This window comes from Cololabis saira, chromosome 6 (genome assembly GCF_033807715.1).
Source record: "Cololabis saira isolate AMF1-May2022 chromosome 6, fColSai1.1, whole genome shotgun sequence".
Classification (NCBI taxonomy): domain Eukaryota; kingdom Metazoa; phylum Chordata; class Actinopteri; order Beloniformes; family Belonidae; genus Cololabis; species Cololabis saira.
In genome coordinates, this window is record NC_084592.1 from 38438830 (window position 1) to 38456347 (window position 17518).

Below are 17518 nucleotides of genomic sequence, written 5' to 3' on the forward strand. Positions count from 1 at the left end.
CCTGTGTGATGTCACAGCGGTATAAAGAGCCCAGCCTGCTGGCCTGGTGCTCTGAGCAGAGTCAGCGTTCCCGGCCTGGACGCCTCGGCTGGAGGGACTGCTGTCAGGAGGAAAAACAGAACTACACGGCGCTTGCCTGTAGTTTTGTTTTTTTCTGAGGGGTTCCCGTGCAACTCGGCTGGTCTCATCTGGATTTTCTGACTCGTTTTCTGGATAAAGACTTTAGATTTCCCGCAGACAGCCCGCCTCTGGGCTCCCCAGGCATCCTTGTGCATACAAGTAAGTGAAGTGTGTGAGGTTTTACAGCGTTTTGAGCGGCAGCCTGGTGGGGCTCCGGGCTCCACTCATCTTTTAGAGACTTTTAAAAGTCTAAAAAGTGACTAAAGGTCTTCAGCGGTGAAGGTGAGAGCAGGCGTCCCAGAATAGCTGCTGAGAGCATCCCTGTGCCGTCCACCGGCCGCCGATGGCTTTTTAAGGGAATCAGCAGCAGGGCTATCAGTTCTCCAGATATGTGTCCCACATGGTGCCTGTCAATCAAACCGAGGTGTGGTGGGGGGGAGGGCCAGCGGGGATATTTATAGAGTCTGGTGTCCCATGTTAGTTAACAGCCCCCCTACTCTCTGTGGGACAAAGTGATTGACAGCAGCAGCACCTTTGGGGGGCTCTTATTTTGGAGGTGAGCAGCTGGGCTCTTTATTTTTAGGTCTCCAGGATCATCCAGCTCTGATGATGCATCCAAAGTTAAAATGTTCACAAACTGCTGGAGAGAGTTTTAGGTGCAGGTTTCTTCTACTCAACTTGGTGTGGGTACTTTTATTATTATTGATAGAGGTGCGCAGTGGGTCTCCTTGGGGGTGGAATGGTGTTTTATTCTGACCCTGTTCTGCTACCGCTTCTGCGGGTGTTCTGTTCTGTAATCCGGGTCCACATAGAACCTTGTGGTGCAGGACTCACACAGAAACAGATACACAGAAATTGTGTCTTTATTAACTTGTAAATCTGCAATAAATAAACAAATCGCAGAAATTCTACGCTTTTCACTTTGCAAGAGAAAATTCTGAATTTCGGACTTTATAAAGACAAACAGCCCAGATGGCGCTTATTCGAGACTTAATGTAGATGCCTCATACTGGAGACTTTAAAGTTTTTATTCAGGTTTGCTGCAGATAAGGAGGGACTTTATTACTCCTCGTACTTTGTACTGTGAGTGCCCCCTGGTGGCCGTGGAGGCTCCAAACATCTCCTGCTATAAACAGAACCTGGATCTGGGTTTGTTGGAGGAGGTTGAGCGAGAAACGTCCTACAAATAAGCCGTGTTTGGTAAAGCTCTCCAGTCAGAAGGATTCGGCCCACATAGAGATCTTTGCTGTATAGAAAGCTTGTTTGTTCCCGTGCAGGTAAAGAAGATGAAGCCTCTCTCAGGGAGGGGGCAAAACACTTTGAAACACACCAAGTTTAGAAATGAGGCTGAATATCTTCAGTATTTGTACTGAGTTCATAATACAACACAAATGACTAAGAACAGAGGATTCCACTAAAGCTGTGGACAACCAGTGAAAGTCTTGATATTGAGTTTTTTCCTTTGTGGACGCCTCTCCTACTCTGAACCGATGTCCTCGTTAATCATTTGATTAATTTAATTAGTTTTCCAGGATGTTCTGAATAAAGATAAAAAGACTGAAGCTGTCAGCTTGCTCTCCGATCCCAACCAGTTGTGTTCTGGTGCGTTTCAACGTAGTCCAGCTTCAGCACCAGCGGACAGCTCCTTTGTTGTTCCTATGTCGTGCTAGGTTTTGGGTGTGATGAACCCGAGGACTGGAGAGCTGCTTGTGACCCGTCCGCTTATGTGATTCAGCTGGTTTCTTTAAGAGACAAACACAAGTGTTGATATCTACACGGCAGAGGTTGCTTATGTATTTACAAAATGCACCTTAAAGACTGGGACCGGGACCCTGACCGGGACCAGGACAGGTGGTCTAATCCCCTCTGATCCCTGCAGTGGATCTGTTGGCGGCTTATCAGCCAGATCTCACAGCCCCCCACTGAGCTTGGACCTCCTCCAGGGACAGAGCTCCTAAAATAACCCGAGCAGGTCAGCTATCAGAGAGAAATGTGGACCCTGCTGGACATCTGAGGGGCCCCTCAAGTGTTTTTATATATTAGCAATACCAGGATCCAGTCTCTGGACGTGAGAGGCTTCCAGAGGATGAAAAACTGTCCCCAACAAAAGACAACCTCCAGTGTTCAAAACTGATGCCAGCCCAGACGATCGGAAGTCCAGAACCTCAAATGGCCTCTAGGGGCGGGCTCTAAAAGTGAGGCGATCTCCTCAGACCTCCATGTGAGGAGACCTCCAACGTCAAACATGGCAGCAGAAACACGCGTTCTTACAGCCTGGTACAGAAAACGGTTTTAGTCTCTGCAGCCTGGTCTCACGACCACGGCAATGTACGAGAGTGAACTATCACGCAACTCATCAGGTCCGTCACTTTCAAAGATCCAGATCTGCTGTGCTGAGATTAAGCTTAAAAGCTGGAACCAAAACCAGGACTAGAGGCCAGAACCAGGACACGTGTTTCAGTCCACTGGTGTCTGATCACATCAGGAGGAGTTATTGCTCTAGCTGTGGGCTCAAATGGCGATCTGTCATCACTTGAGCTATTTAACACTTCCGCTAAATTTCTCTGGTAAAACACCAAAATGGACCCGATGCATATCTGCAGCTGAGCAGAGCCAACGGGCGATTCTGGGACGCTTCTAAACCCCTCCGGAGCGCCATTGACTCCACAGCTGCTGCCCCCCCCCCCATAGACTTTAGCTCGAGTATAATCATTATCTTAAAGACAACGTAACGTAGCCTGTGCTGTTAACTAGGAATGGACGATATTTTACCGTTCACGATATACCGTCAAAAAATTCCCTACGGTAAGAAATTGCCATCTCGCGGTAAAAACGATAAAGGAAGGAAAGAAGAAAGAAATGAGCCAGAAAGAAAGAAAGAAATGAGCCAGAAAGAAAGAAATGAGCCAGAAAGAAAGAAAGAAAGAAATGAGCGAGGAAGAAAGAAAGAAATGAGCCAGAAAGAAAGAAAGAAAGAAATGAGCGAGGAAGAAAGAAAGAAATGAGCCAGAAAGAAAGAAAGAAATGAGCCAGAAAGAAAGAAATGAGCCAGAAAGAAAGAAAGAAAGAAATGAGCGAGGAAGAAAGAAAGAAATGAGCCAGAAAGAAAGAAAGAAAGAAATGAGCGAGGAAGAAAGAAAGAAAGAAATGAGCCAGAAAGAAATGAGCGAGGAAGAAAGAAAGAAATGAGCGAGGAAGAAAGAAAGAAAGAAAGAAAGAAATGAGCGAGGAAGAAAGAAAGAAATGAGCGAGGAAGAAAGAAAGAAAGAAAGAAAGAAAGAAAGAAAGAAAGAAAGAAAGAAAGAAAGAAAGAAAGAAAGAAAGAAAGAAAGAAATGAGCGAGGAAGAAAGAAAGAAAGAAAGAAATGAGCGAGGAAGAAAGAAAGAAATGATGATGAGATAGGTTTATAGTTACAAAGGTGGAGTTGAATTAGTATTTTTTTTAATAGTCATTTTTATCGTTATCGGGATAAATGCCAGAAATTATCGTGATACATTTTTTAGTCCATACCGCCCATCCCTACTGTTAACTGCACTAACATGCTGCCAAGGCTGGCTGTGGGTTGATCTAAACGGGTCTGTGGGTCATTTAAAGCAACGTTTATGAACCATTCTCATTCTCACGTTTACCTCAGCTCCTGGTCAGCCAGGCGAGTCCCGGCAGGAATGCTGGAGGTTATCTGTGTCCCAGAGTCCTGTGTCCTACGGCTAGCGGTTTAAATCGAGTCCATTTTGACGTTTGACTGGGGCGAGGCAGCAAATGAACACGACAGGGGTGCCATGTTGCTCACTCGGTTGAGCAGGCGCCGCGTGTTCAGAGGCTGTCCTCATGGTGCCTCAAGTCCAGGTTTAAATCCTGGTCTGGGACTTAGTTTGATGCCCATTTTCCCCCCGTTCTCTCTCTGCACCAAATTTCCTGTCAAGCAACTTTCAATAAATCTGAAAGCAGTTCTTTTAAACTCAATTTAACCAAGTATGCTCCAAAATGAGCAGACATGTCCAAGAAAATCTTGTCATCTTCTGCTGTGCAGGGGTGGCGTCTCACCAGCATCTGTTTTTGATGTCAATAAGCTGATTTAGACATGCGAGGGTTCAGTCGTTACCGTTTGATGGGCTAGTAATGACAGTGGCTTGATCTGTGATTAATCAACAAAATAATCCCTAATATTGGTTAAAAACCGAAATAAAAGGGAAGGACGGCTCACGCGCTATAGAAAGGTGCACTAACATATGTTGAGAAGGGTATATTTATCGATGTGCTGCTCAGAAGTGCACCATGTTCATGGTTTTATCTTTTAAAAAATAGACTGGAGGAGCTCGAGGTGAGTGCAACCACCCAGCTGGAAGAAAGCATGACTCTTAATGGCATCAGGTGTGTGTCTTGTGTCTTGTGTCTTGTGTGAGGGCCTGACTAAGATGGCATCAGCAGGACTATCAGGGTACCCTGATGAAAGAAGTCTGGACTCCGACAGACTCTGAGATGAAGTCATCTTTTCTGTCTGGATCTCACGTCTTTAGAATCAGAACCGTTTAAACGTCTGCAGTCATCTCGGCCGCCAGCGGGCATCTAATCTCTGATGTCATAAATACTGATGGTTACGGTTGTTATTAGAATGCAGATGCAATGTTTGTTGAGACGGCGGATCAGGGGGGTAAAATACTATGAAACTATTGTTGCTTCAATTAAAAACAGCGAAGCAGCTTGGTGGAAAAATCACTGGATTAAGTCAAATCATCATTAGTGTTAAAGAACTGCTGCTCATGTGGTACCCTATTGAGAAACTGCATTGTGATTTCTGAAACTGTTCCACAAAGCATTTGATTGGTTCTTTTTAATAGTGGTTCTTGAACACTCCTGTATGTCATCACATAAACGTCGGCCCAGTTGGGCCTGGCTTGGTCCTTTCTGTCCCAGCGGAACTGGCCGTAAATGAGAGCTGTACCAAACCCACCTCACAAGAGACCATTTCAGCAGCTAACCGGGATAGCAGTATGCTAACTGACTCTAATCTTCCTTACATTATTTATCTATTTGAATGTCAGCAGTTTAGAAGAGACAAGTGGTTCATTTAACGGGCATATCTGGTCAAAACGGCTGATTTTTGGTTCCCTGCTTCAGTCAATGTGGTTTCAGTTTGGTTAAATCAACATTCAGTACTTCTGCCTGGTGAAATTTAATGTTTTTTTTATCTTTATTTAATCTGGCGTACAACTATGAAAACAATCGGTGACAGCAGACACAGTTCAACCCAGGTTGCCATGTTAATTTAGCAAGATTAACGAGATCCATCCATTACCGAAATTTAAACTTTGCCAACCCACTAATCTCACCGTGTATCATACACCGCTAGTTTCAGGGTTCAGGTGAAAGCTAATTTCATGGTAGATTTCACAAATCGTCATTTTGTTCCTGACGTCTCCCTGACTGGCTCCTCCTGCTGTTGATGTTGGTTTTTGCACCTAGCGGTTATTCTCTCGGTGTGTGTAAAGCTGTTTCTTGTTAAATGAAGACGATGCAAATGAAGCCCCCAAAGCCGGTCACCCATCCTAATTTGTAACATAAATGAGAACATTTACGTTGGTCCCTATGAGACTTAAAGCCGGAGATTTCTTGTAAATGTGTGTGATTTTAGTTAAAGTTGAGTTAAAGAAGTCAGGAACAACAAGGTTTCTACCCCGGGGGACTTTACCGGCCCCACAGTACAATTATCAGTTTAATTATTTTACTGAAATTACCTTAATATCTCAGCTAAATGTATGTTAACAATCAGAGGTTTATTTTGCTGGATGTTCTTGAATTTGAACTTGAGATTCAAAACTCTTCTCTGCTCACGGTGTCATTGATCGATGTGCCGCCGATCGATGCGCCGCCGATCGATGCACCGCCGCAGATTGATGTGCTGCCGCAGATTGGCAAAATTTATGTTGGAAAAAACGTATTTGGATCAGCTTTAATTGAAACTTTTTAATTGTTTTTAATTGCGAACTTGTGAGTTTAAGTCATTTTTTTTCTCTTCCTCATTTCAGTTTATAAGTAAAAAGTAATTAACTTACATAACTTAATTACTTACAACTTTACAAGCTTATTAAAGCCAGATATCTGAAAGGGAAAAATTTGTGAATTTATTTAAGTTTCCCTTTTTTGCACTTTGTAAAATGAAAAATGTATTTTTCTTCCAAACTTTAACCAGACCAGTGGGTCTTTACACGCCACCACAGCCAGGCCTTTTCACCAGCACGGTTTGAATTTAACTTTAGATTCTGAAATCTAACCCAAGTTTTTACTTTCTAGAATTTTTCTATTTTGTGATTTTAAAGTAAAAAACTATGAATTTTCTCCTGAAACTTCACCACCCTTTAAAGGAAAAAAATCTCTTTTTGTATTGCAAATCTGTGAATTGTTACTTTTTTAGCAGTTTGTAAAGTCAAAAGTTATATTTTTCTGTCTTTTACCCCCACCAGCCGGCCCTATAATGCTAGCTCTGCCAAATTTACAGTAGCTCAATCTGAATTTGAAGTTAACCCATTTTATTATCAAAGCATATTGCTTCACGTTTGGACTCTTTGGACTCATTTTACTTTTTTTTTTGTGTATACGTGTGTTTTATTGTCATCATTTTGTTACATTCATCTCAGCCTTTGTGTTTTAACCAGTTTCATTTTAGTTTACTTCACATTTTTTTGTTATTTGTTTATGATTTTTATCTGTGAGAAGCGCTATAGAAATAAAACTTGATACGTTTCCCATCAGGGCAGTTTTAGAAAAAAGTGGCTCAAAAACATAACTGTGAACAGGGTCCTGATTCTAACAACTTCACTTTCTCTCTATCCCTTTGTTCTGACAGTACATGTGAATGTTTATGTTTAGTTTTAACAGTGTGGTTCTTCACTGTTTTGTTTCTACAGGGTGCCGACCATCATGTCAACACAAGCACCAACGTTCACGCAGCCGCTGCAGAGCGTCGTGGCACTTGAGGGTAGTGCCGCGACGTTCGAGGCTCAAGTTAGTGGTAAGAGGCGTTACCATGGCAACAGATGAGGTTTTCTCTTGAATCTTGAGTACGTTTTTTTGACGGATCACCTGCCGTTTCTCGTCTCCGCCCAGGTTCTCCAGTTCCCGAAGTGAGCTGGTTCCGTGATGGCCAGGTTCTTTCCGCCGCCTCTCTGCCAGGCGTCCAGATCTCGTTCAGCGACGGCCGTGCTGTTCTGAGTATCCCCGCTGTGACCGCCGCACACAGCGGGCGATTCTCCGTCAGAGCCACCAACGGCGCTGGACAAGCCACGAGCACCGCCGAGCTCCTGGTAACAGGTGAGCCCACGTGAGCTGTGTCCACAGGAGCTCCAGGTAACTACAGTGGTCAAAGACTGACCACTGTAGGCTCCAAAACCACGCCCATCTCCCTTGGGTCCCTATGATCAAGTTTGCAGCAGCAATAATTACACCCTGGTACAAAAGATAGTTTTAGTCTCCATAATTAGATTTCACGTCATTAGAGGGATCTGATTTGATTCTGTTGAGCTGTTACCACTTCTGTATTGACTTCTGAAAATGGCACCGATCAGGTCTTAACTCAGTTGTGATGACACCTCTGCCAGTCACCAGTCACAGTCACATACCTCCAATTATACATACATCTGTTGCTTTATATAATATTATCTAATGTGGGACAAAAAAAATGCCCATATTTGCATCAATATACATCAGTAATCAGAGAATGGCTGCAAATCTACCTAAAGTTAACAGGTTTGTAACATTTGCCATCAGAGCGGCGCTTTAATTGCAGTGTACCTTCTCCCCCGAATAATGAGTTTAAACCGAGTCAGAAGCCGGTGACGGTCTATCGTTGGGTCTAAATTTATCCTTCTGCCAGCCGGCCCGTCATTTAATCCAGTGATAAACCCGATATAGACGCAGCGGCTGCTGCATATCTTTCCTTAACGGGAATCTGAAGTTTATAAAGTGATCAGCAGCTCGAACTGAAACCGGTGACTAATCATCCGGTTAGGGAACTCCTCACGAACCAGAGTTCATCTTTCCTGACTTTATCTATCTATTTGTGACCTGCACATGCTTCCTGTCATGCGTTTCCCTCAAAGAACACGAAGCAGGGTTTTTTTGTTGTGATGAACATGAAAATAAAGTGAACATGTTGTGTCTGCAGCGGAGACGGCGCCTCCAAATTTCCTTCAGAGACTTCAGAGCTCCACAGTGAGGCAGGGCAGCCATGTGAGGCTGGACGTCAGAGTGACAGGTATCCCCACACCTGTGGTGAAGTTCTACAGAGAAGGAGCCGAGATCCAGAGCTCCACCGACTTCAGGATCCTGCAGGAAGGAGACCTGTACAGTCTGATGATCGCCGAGGCCTTCCCAGAGGACTCTGGGACGTATTCTGTGACGGCCACCAACAGTAGCGGACGGGCCACGTCCACCGCCGAGCTGCTGGTTCAGAGTGAGGACCTCTTTTCTTATTTTTCTAAATCTAGAGCTTGCAAAAAGAAACAATCAGGGAAGATTAATGGATAAGTATCCAGCTTAACATTCTGGCGTTCTTCTGCTGCAGGTGAAGAAGCTGTACCCATAAAGAAATCCAAGACTATTGTGTCCACATCCCAGATGGAGACTTCTCAGACCAGAATGCAGAAGGTGAGACACATCATCCATCCTATGACTCTAAAAGGGGAGTTCCTGCACGCCTAGTGTGGATCTAGTTGAAGACATCTTAAAGATTTCCAAATTTAAGGATTTGACTTGTTTCTAGCAGCCTCTAGTGCTGGGGCGCAGTATTACACGTTAAGGCACCTACCTGGTTTTGTGTCTGAGGTCTGTGTTATAGAATATTATATATTCATTTTATTTTACAAGCTGTACAGGAGACAGAAAGAACATATTATCAGTCACATAACCTCCATGACGGAGGGACTACATCCCAGTTTTATCAGATGTCTCTATTAAAGGAGCCGTCTGTAAGAAATGGCCAAAACTTGTACTGCAGTCACTTTCAAAATATTGTTGAGTGGCGTGTACCCTCCCCCTCCTCCCCCCGACCAGAGGTTGCCAGGTAGGCTGCAGAATGCAGCAGGAACGTAGGCTGCCATGGCTGCGATAATTAGAGCCGAGCTGGCAACCCGGATGCCGAAACAATACTGACTTGGTGATTGGGAGATAGGTGGAGGGTGGAGCTTCAGAAACAATACTGACTTTGTGATTGGGAGATAAGTGGAGGGTGGAGCTTCAGAAACAATACTGACTTGGTGATTGGGAGATAGGTGGAGGGTGGAGCTTCAGAAACAATACTGACTTGGTGATTGGGAGATAGGTGGAGGGTGGAGCTTCAGAAACAATACTGACTTGGTGATTGGGAGATAGGTGGAGGGTGGAGCTTCAGGACAAAACAAAAAATGGCAACATAAACATCAGTTGAAGGCTGCAACTCCTCTTTTTAAACTGGAATATCCTGGCTTGAGTGCTGTTGTCAGTGACATAAGTATTTGAAATAAACATGATTTTTAAATGTCTGTTGACATATCGGGGTCATTTTATGATTCGTTTTATTATTGCTCTTACATACAGCTCCTTTAATGACTATTATGACTATTATTGAACTGCTCGGAAAAACTCTGGAAAAGTGCATTTTGTGTGAGAAATGTGCTAAAAGACCTATTGAGAGCAAAACTATGTAATGCTCTGCTGATCTGACTTTTACCGTTTGGCTGCTCAGAAGGTGGAGGCGAGTTTTCAAGCCACCACCATGATGGAAATGCACGTAGAAGGAGGAATGATGACTCAGCATTTGGCTCACAAAACACCTCCGCGGGTCCCCCCGAAACCAACGTCCAAGTCCCCGCCGTCCTTCGTTTCCAAGGTAGCGGGAGGTCGGCATCAGTCACCTTCACCCGTCAGACACGTGAAAGGGCCGACGCCGACACCTGTCAGGTACGCCCCCAATCGGCCGACTGCGTGAGTGCTCGTGGATGTGACCGGCCTCTCTGGTGCGGTACCGTCTGACCGTGTGTTTTCCTCTGCAGTTCCATGTCTCCCTCCAGCAGACTGTCCGTCTCCCCCATCAGACCGGTCAAGTCTCCCGTCATGTCCAGGAAACAGGTGAGAACAAGTGCTGGTGCGCCACTCGCGTGCTTCGACGATCCGGACTAGCAGGGCTGTGACCGGGGTCCACAAGTCCAGATTCTTTTCTGACATTCAAAGATTCAAAATTGACCCAGATGTAAATATACCCAGTTTTCAGACTGTATGGTTGTTACTTTAGGAGGTTTATTAACGTTAAGGTTTTTGTATTTACCCATGAGCCTGCCCTGTGCTGGGGGCTCAGAGATCTACTGGGGCTCAGAGATCTATCAATCAATCAATCAAATTTTATTCATATAGCACCTTTCATCCAGGTACATGAAATACAAAGTGCTTAATTGACTTAAAAATAATCACAATAAAAACAAAAATAAAATAAAAACTGGGAGACCAATGCACACTGACAAACAATATAGTTAATTAAAATGAAATAATGATAAAAGTTCAAGAATTAAGGCTAAAAAATAATCAGTCCACAACAATAAAATATAATAATAATAAAAACATTACAAAACATGGATAAATAAATAAAACAAATATCTCTAAAAAATGTTAAACAGTATAAAACTATAAAATTTGATGCTACATAAAAGCCAGACCAAAGAGATGAGTTTTTAGTCTACGTTTAAAAATGTCAACATTTCCAGCTCCTCTCAGATCCTCCGGCAGGCTGTTCCACAGTTTTGGAGCGTCGTGGCTAAAAGCAGCATCACCAAATGTTTTAGTTCTACTCTGTGGAACAGCTAAAAAGGAAGAGCCAGAGGATCGGAGGGGCCTTCCTGGTTCATAGAATAAAAACATCTCTGAAATATACTCTGGTGCAAGCCCATCTACTCACTGATCTGCCGCGTTGAACAAAGAACCACTGACGCTAACGTGCTCTTCAGCAGTCAGGGAACGGGAGAGCCACAACTCGCTATTACATTGCTTCAATTGTCTGGATCAATGTTTACGTCTTGTTTCCACAAAAAAGAAATAACCGAGGTCCAGGCCTTAATGAGCTCACCGTCCTTCTGTTGCAGGTATCTGCCGCCGCAGAGGTCCTGCCGCCCTGGAAGCAGGAAGACTACCACATGACTGAGGCCAGCTACAGCAGTATGACCAGCATGAGCGCCATGACCAGCATGAGCGCCGTGACCAGCGTCAGCAGCGCCACCCAGCTGCACATGGAAAAGAGCTGGGAGCAGCAGGTGGCCGCCACCAGAGAGGTAAATGTGGCTCGTCCTCGTGGTGGCAGTGCATGCATGAGTGGATCGTCGTCAGTGGGTCTCTGTGGGTGTATGGGTGTGTGTGAATGAACTTTACTCCGCCTAGTGGTCAGATAAAGAAAGTGCAGCTCTGATCCGCAGAAGCGACTGTCAGTGCGACTCTATGTCATACCTGTCAAGTTTTGGATTTAAAAATACGGGAAATTTTCCGCCGCTAGCCCAACCGAGGTCCATTATTACATTCTAAAACAGATTTACGAGAAATCCCAAATAACTACCTGTCAACCACTTACAAACTACAATTATGTGCTCAGAATCTGATAAGTCTACCTCTGTTGACACTGAAATGCTGTGGACATTCCTATGTATGTAATTCCTATAATAGAGCCTCAGTGAAAACATAAAGGGGAAATAAGGATACATTTATTTATTTTTAATATTTTCAGTTTATATACACATTGATTTTCTTCAAGTGAAACATTTAAATTTTCTTTTAATTTGTCATTTTCACTCATGTGGCTCTCTGGTATTAATGACTTGACATTGGTCTTTCCCCATGAGAGACACTAAAAAGACACTTTCGGGTAACTGAGCCCCATCCTGCTCCTCTTTAGGAAAGTGAATTCGCTTTCCCATTTTTAGAGATATTTACACGTAGTCTTCGCTTTTTTGGCAGAAATGCCTTCTCTCTCTTTACATCCATGCAACTCTCGGATTTGTTGTTCCGAGTTTGTTCCCGTCGTCGCCACTAACCTCGCGAGAACTGCCAACCAGGCAACAGCAGGTGGCAGTTCTCGCGAGGTTAGTGACAATTCAGTTTGCAGTTTAAAAATGATTATATAATAAAACAGGAAATTTACGGGAAAATACTAATTCGGGGGGGGGGGGCGGCAGGAAAGAGAGGTAAAATACGGTAGTTTCCCGACCAAAACAGGAGACTTGACAAGTATGCTCTATGTCTGTGTGTTGAACATGTGTTGTTATCCCGTGATTGCATCAGGACGAGCATGTTTTTCTCGACGATAAGAGCGTTGCCGTGGCTACCGTGGTGGCCGCCGTGGAGCAGGCTCGTAGCCGGGGTCCGTCTGAGGTGGCCGTGTCCGGAGAGCAGGTAGAGGGCTGCAGTCCGCCTCCATCATCGCACTTCCTCCTGGTTTCACTCTTCCATCCCGGTTGCGCGTGTCACCTTGCTGTTTGTGTATCACCTGTTAATCACCAGCAGGTGGTGCTGTTTCTCTGCAGAAGACGCACTTGAAACAGCCCTCCTACGCGTGAAACACACCGAACCTTAAAGTGGCCATATTGTGCATCCTCTCTCATGAATGTGCATTAACCGGAGGCCTCTACCTTATGAGGAAAGTGCTCTAGAGCCAACAGTCTCAGCAAGACTTCACAAGGCCCCTTTCAGGTGGTTTCAGCAGCTGTGATGGTCATCGCAGTTTCTGAGAACCTGGTCAGGTGTAAGTTGACGATTTATTGTTATATCTTTTGAAATAAATCAAAAAACAAAGCAAAATATGGCCTCTTTTTATAGCTGCAGGAGCACACGAGCAAAGGTTTTAGGAACTCATTAACAGTAGTATTTCAGGGCACGTGGAGACCATCTTCACTTCCTCACGGTGATCTTCTCTTGTTTCACTCTTTTTATTTGGGATAAACTGCATGTTTCACTTTAACGTTGCATGCTTCAGGTGGAGCGCCCTTCCCTCCCGTGCAGGAGAGGTTTTTTTCCCGCTCTTTGGGGTCTTTTGGTCCAGTGTGGACCTCCGTGAAACCTGTGTGCTGCTTGTTGTGTCTTCAGGCTGGGGGGGAGAAGAAAGCCGAGGCGGTTGCCACGGTCATGGCTGCCGTTGACCTTGCTCGTGTCCGCCGGCCCACGCACGAGGACGATGGCCGGGCGGAGGAGGAGGAGGGTGCAGAGGTGGAGATAAGGCAGCAGGTAGCAGAGAAACGAGTCATTTCAACAAAAACTCATCCCGTTGATGCTTCTGAGGTCGCTGAGCAGCGCAGACTCCAGGCCTCCCAGGTCTCCAAAGTCTCCAAAGTCTCTCAAGTCTCTCAAGTGTCCCAGGTCTGAGGACTTCACAGAGCTCCTGTTCGATTTTGTGCCATGATCGCAGTGTCTCAGAGCTTCTTCTAACACACTCCCCTCTGGTTGCTCCAGATTCAGAGAACAGAAATGTCCTCCCACGTGGACACTGGTGCTGCCACGTCTCCAGTTGCACATTTCACAGTTTCTAAAGTTTCCGTTCCCAAACACGAATCGAGCAGCGAGGTAAGAGGAGCAGCTGCAGGTGCGCCGATCCATCGATATCCCCCATTTCATCTTTAACACCCGTTCATCTTCACCCATCCTAAACCTGACAGCGCCTCCCGCAGCATCGCGGCCACCGGCTCCAGCTCACCACACCTTAACTGATCCTCCTCGCATCAGCTAATACGGCTTCAGTTACTTCTTTCCGCTTTGCGAAAACATGAGATTTTCTGGGTCATAGAAGGAACGACAGCAGATCTGTTGGAACCACCGAGGCTTTGATGTTATTCAGGTCCAACGCCGGGCCTGTGGAGGCAATGATGGCACCAATCGGTCTTTTCTCGACAGTTGACCCTTACTAGTGTCCATGAATTGGATGATTGTGGTTGGCATCGGTGCAGGCCTGCGGTAGCAGCTCCACCAGCCCTCCAATTTCCTTCGTGGGTTTGTTGGATCGATCCAGAGAAAAGGAGTGGTCTTAGACTGCAAACCGTCACCAATTCTGAGTAGAACATCCTGGATCCACATCTTTTATTGATCAAAATGTTACCTACGGCCAAGGCCACAGTTCACATCCTGCTCAGGCTGCATCCTCCACCAAGAACAGCTCTGCATGTTTGGTTTTAGGATTCATTGATTTGTTGACCAACCAGAACCAAACAACAGAACCTTCCTGGTGGAGGTGATGTTCAACTACAGCTAAATACACAACCGATTAAAGACTTTGATCTGCTGTGCCCGGTTCCTTGTTTTTGGCCTCTTTTTTGGGACAATTAAAAAACAAATCTCTTCACTTTTGTGGTTTTTCCAGTCACCCTTTTCAGTGCTTTCCTGCTGCTGCCTTCACTCAGACTTCCTCTCCGTCACCGTCTTCACTCACTAACCCCGAGCAGAGCGTGGAGCTCGTTTTTGTTCTGGTCGATGGTTAACGCTGCTCTCATTGGCCGGTCAGGTGTCCATCGCTGGATCTGCCTTCGCCGTTCTGCACAAAGAGCTGGCCTCCCCCTCTGCTACCAGGAAGGTCATCAAGCCTGTCAAGTCTCCCAGTCCATCTCGCAGGGCTGTGGCGTTCGAGGCACGAGTCACGCCAGAGCCCCTCCCACCTCCTTTCAAAGACGTCAGATATCAGAGGCAGTATGAGGCTTACACAGTGGGTGAGGAGGAGTTTGAGGACTGGGAGCCTCAGGTTGGTCCTCCGCTGCTGTTCTCCTTCGTTCTTTTCACTTTAACATGTGTGGACTTTCACCTCAGTTCCCTCGGTCACCGTAACGCAGCGGCCAATCACACGCCGCTTTTCATGACGAATCCTCCTCTTCTTCCTCCTGTCTTCACCTGCTGACCTCCATCCTTCTCTCCCTTCTGCAGGATTTTATCTGTCCTAACCAACTTCCTCCCTCCATCTTCAGAGCACCACCCCTGACAGACACCTCCATGTGTCCCGTATTTCACTTTTTTTTCTTTTTTCTTTTTCTTTCCTCAGGAAGCGGCTGCAGTGGCCACCAGAGCCCAGGAAGCTGCTGCTCCCCCCACGATTATTGCTGTGAGTACCCCTCCTGTCATCTTTCTGGTCAAAAGGCCAGAGAGATGATGTTGGCAAAACAAAATCAATATTGCTTTGTTCTAAATATCAATTTAAACCTGAACTAATATTGAAATTGAATGTAAATAATATTTCTGTTGAACAGGTTTATGAGACAAAGGTTTTGGGTGTAATTTTAGATCATAATTTGTTATGGTCTAAACAAATTGATTCTGTAGTTTGCAAAATGGGAAGAGGTGTGTCACTAGTGAGAAGAATCTCAAAATTTTTATCTCTAGATGTTAGGAGACAGGTTTTGAATGCTTTGGTTTTGTCGCAACTAGATTATTGTTTTGTAGTTTGGTCTAATACTTTAGTTAAAAATGAAATTACAAGTGGCACAAAATAAAGCTGCACGTTGTGCTTTATCATGTCCTTATAGATCTAATGTGTCCAGCATGCACAAAAAAACTAGGCTGGTTATCTGTAAGACAAAGGTCTACGTATGTTATGTTAAGTTTTCTGAGAAATATACTGGTGACACGCTCTCCGAAACAACTGTATGACAGATTCCATCATCATTTTGCTCACCATGGTTACAATACTAGAATGACATCAGAAAGCAGGTTCTACCGAGGTACCGAGATACTACCGAGGGTGAGAACAGGTACGATTCAGAGAACTTTTTTTTACAGAGCCATGGTCGGCTGGAACTTAAAACAATTTCTTTTAAAATTTTATGAATGATGATTGTCATTTAGAGGGAACAAAGTGAAGGTTGAAATATAATTATAGGTAGTGTAAACCCTATCGTAATAAGGTGAAAAGTGGTCAAATAATTCTAGATAAGGTCATTCCAGGCAGGCATTGGTTATAAAGGTGTTTTATTTGATTTCATTTCTATGTATGTATGTCTGAGAATGATGGTGATGTGGTTATCCTCTGTATAGATTGTGATTAAGGGAGTTGTGTCTATTATTGTTTTGTTTTGTCATGTGTAATGTATGTCTGTATGTATTAAGTGTTAATTTGTGTGTTGTGTGTATGTCGGACCCCAGGAAGAATAGCTAATGCTGTGGCTAATGCTAATGGGGATCCTAAATAAAAACGAACAAACAAACAAACAAAAGGCTAATCCTTTTGAGAAATTCATACAAAATCTGTTCACAACCATCTCGAGATAAAGTGCAGTAACTTCTGATATGATCAGCTGGCGTTTCTTCATTCGGTGCGATCATGCGGCCAGACCTGATGATGGCCAGGTCAGACCTCACGGCCGTGAGGTTAGAAGTCACATTTAGGCTTTTTTTAGTTCAAGTGCTTTGCGTCTTTATATTGCAGGACCTGTTCTGTAAGGCTCAAAAACAAAAGACTAGTAAACTCAGATTAGGAGTTGCAGCTGTCATTTCAGAAGTTATGAAACTCCTGATCTACAGCCCAAAGTAGGAGAAGTTAGGACTTTATGTATAATACCACAAAGGGAAGACGATAAATTCACTCAATTTAAAAAATACACAGAGAAGAAAGCTGAAACAAGAATATGATGGTGTTGTTTTTAATTTTTAAGGCCCTGAAAAACGCAACGGTGACAGAGGGCGAGTCGGTGACCCTGGAGTGCCAGATCAGCGGTCTGCCCTCCCCCGTCATCATGTGGTTCAGAGAAGACTACAAAATTGAGAGTTCAATCGACTTCCAGATCACCTATGAGAACGGATTTGCCCGGATGGTGATCCGCGAGGCGTTCGCTGAAGACAGTGGTCGCTTCACTTGTACCGCCACTAACCAGGCGGGAACCATCAGCACCTCCTGCTACCTGCTCGTCAAAGGTAACTGCGCTGAGATCATGTTACATGTGGATGAGCAGACACAGTCGTGTCACTGCTGGCTTCTATGGATTTTGAGTTAATTGTCACTGGTTTTTGAGTAAGATCTTAACCGGTCTCTGTTTTGAGAAAACCTAAACTTGATTTTCAAAATAAAACAACTTGAGTGAGCTTTGGTTCGTACATTGACATCACTTTAATCCACGTAACCTATGGTTAAACAATTCAGAAGGTTTATGAAAAGATTTAAACCATGTTGGAAAAGAAGTTTTAGAAGTTGAAAAAAGGACATTATATTATAAAACTCACTGCTTGTCCTTGTTTATGTAGAAAGGATGAGACACGCTGAGAAATACATCTTTGAGGGAGGAGATTACTGCACAATTCGTATGTGATCTTGACAGATTCAAGCACAATTCTGATTTACAAATCCAGCTAAGGAGGCAGGGCTTGGAAGAGCTCCACTTCTCAAATGCTCCCTGATGAACTTAAGGTTGTGTTGAGGACAAA

General features: G+C 44.5%; 1 protein-coding gene across 1 annotated transcript in view; it reads left to right on the forward strand.

Annotated features, from left to right (window-relative positions):
- Window positions 1–66: 66 nt before the first annotated feature.
- Window positions 67–17518, forward strand: part of ttn.2 (titin, tandem duplicate 2) — a 201301-nt gene continuing 183849 nt past the window's right edge. Inside the window, exons 1-15 of the mRNA XM_061722952.1 lie at window positions 67–279; window positions 7027–7130; window positions 7226–7429; window positions 8283–8570; window positions 8682–8764; window positions 9840–10054; window positions 10147–10222; window positions 11227–11421; window positions 12440–12523; window positions 13214–13390; window positions 13430–13476; window positions 13585–13687; window positions 14619–14852; window positions 15147–15206; window positions 16753–17011. Of these exons, the coding sequence (XP_061578936.1) occupies window positions 7040–7130; window positions 7226–7429; window positions 8283–8570; window positions 8682–8764; window positions 9840–10054; window positions 10147–10222; window positions 11227–11421; window positions 12440–12523; window positions 13214–13390; window positions 13430–13476; window positions 13585–13687; window positions 14619–14852; window positions 15147–15206; window positions 16753–17011 (2116 nt within the window). The 5' untranslated portion in view covers window positions 67–279; window positions 7027–7039. The remainder of the gene's footprint in view (window positions 280–7026; window positions 7131–7225; window positions 7430–8282; window positions 8571–8681; window positions 8765–9839; window positions 10055–10146; window positions 10223–11226; window positions 11422–12439; window positions 12524–13213; window positions 13391–13429; window positions 13477–13584; window positions 13688–14618; window positions 14853–15146; window positions 15207–16752; window positions 17012–17518) is intronic.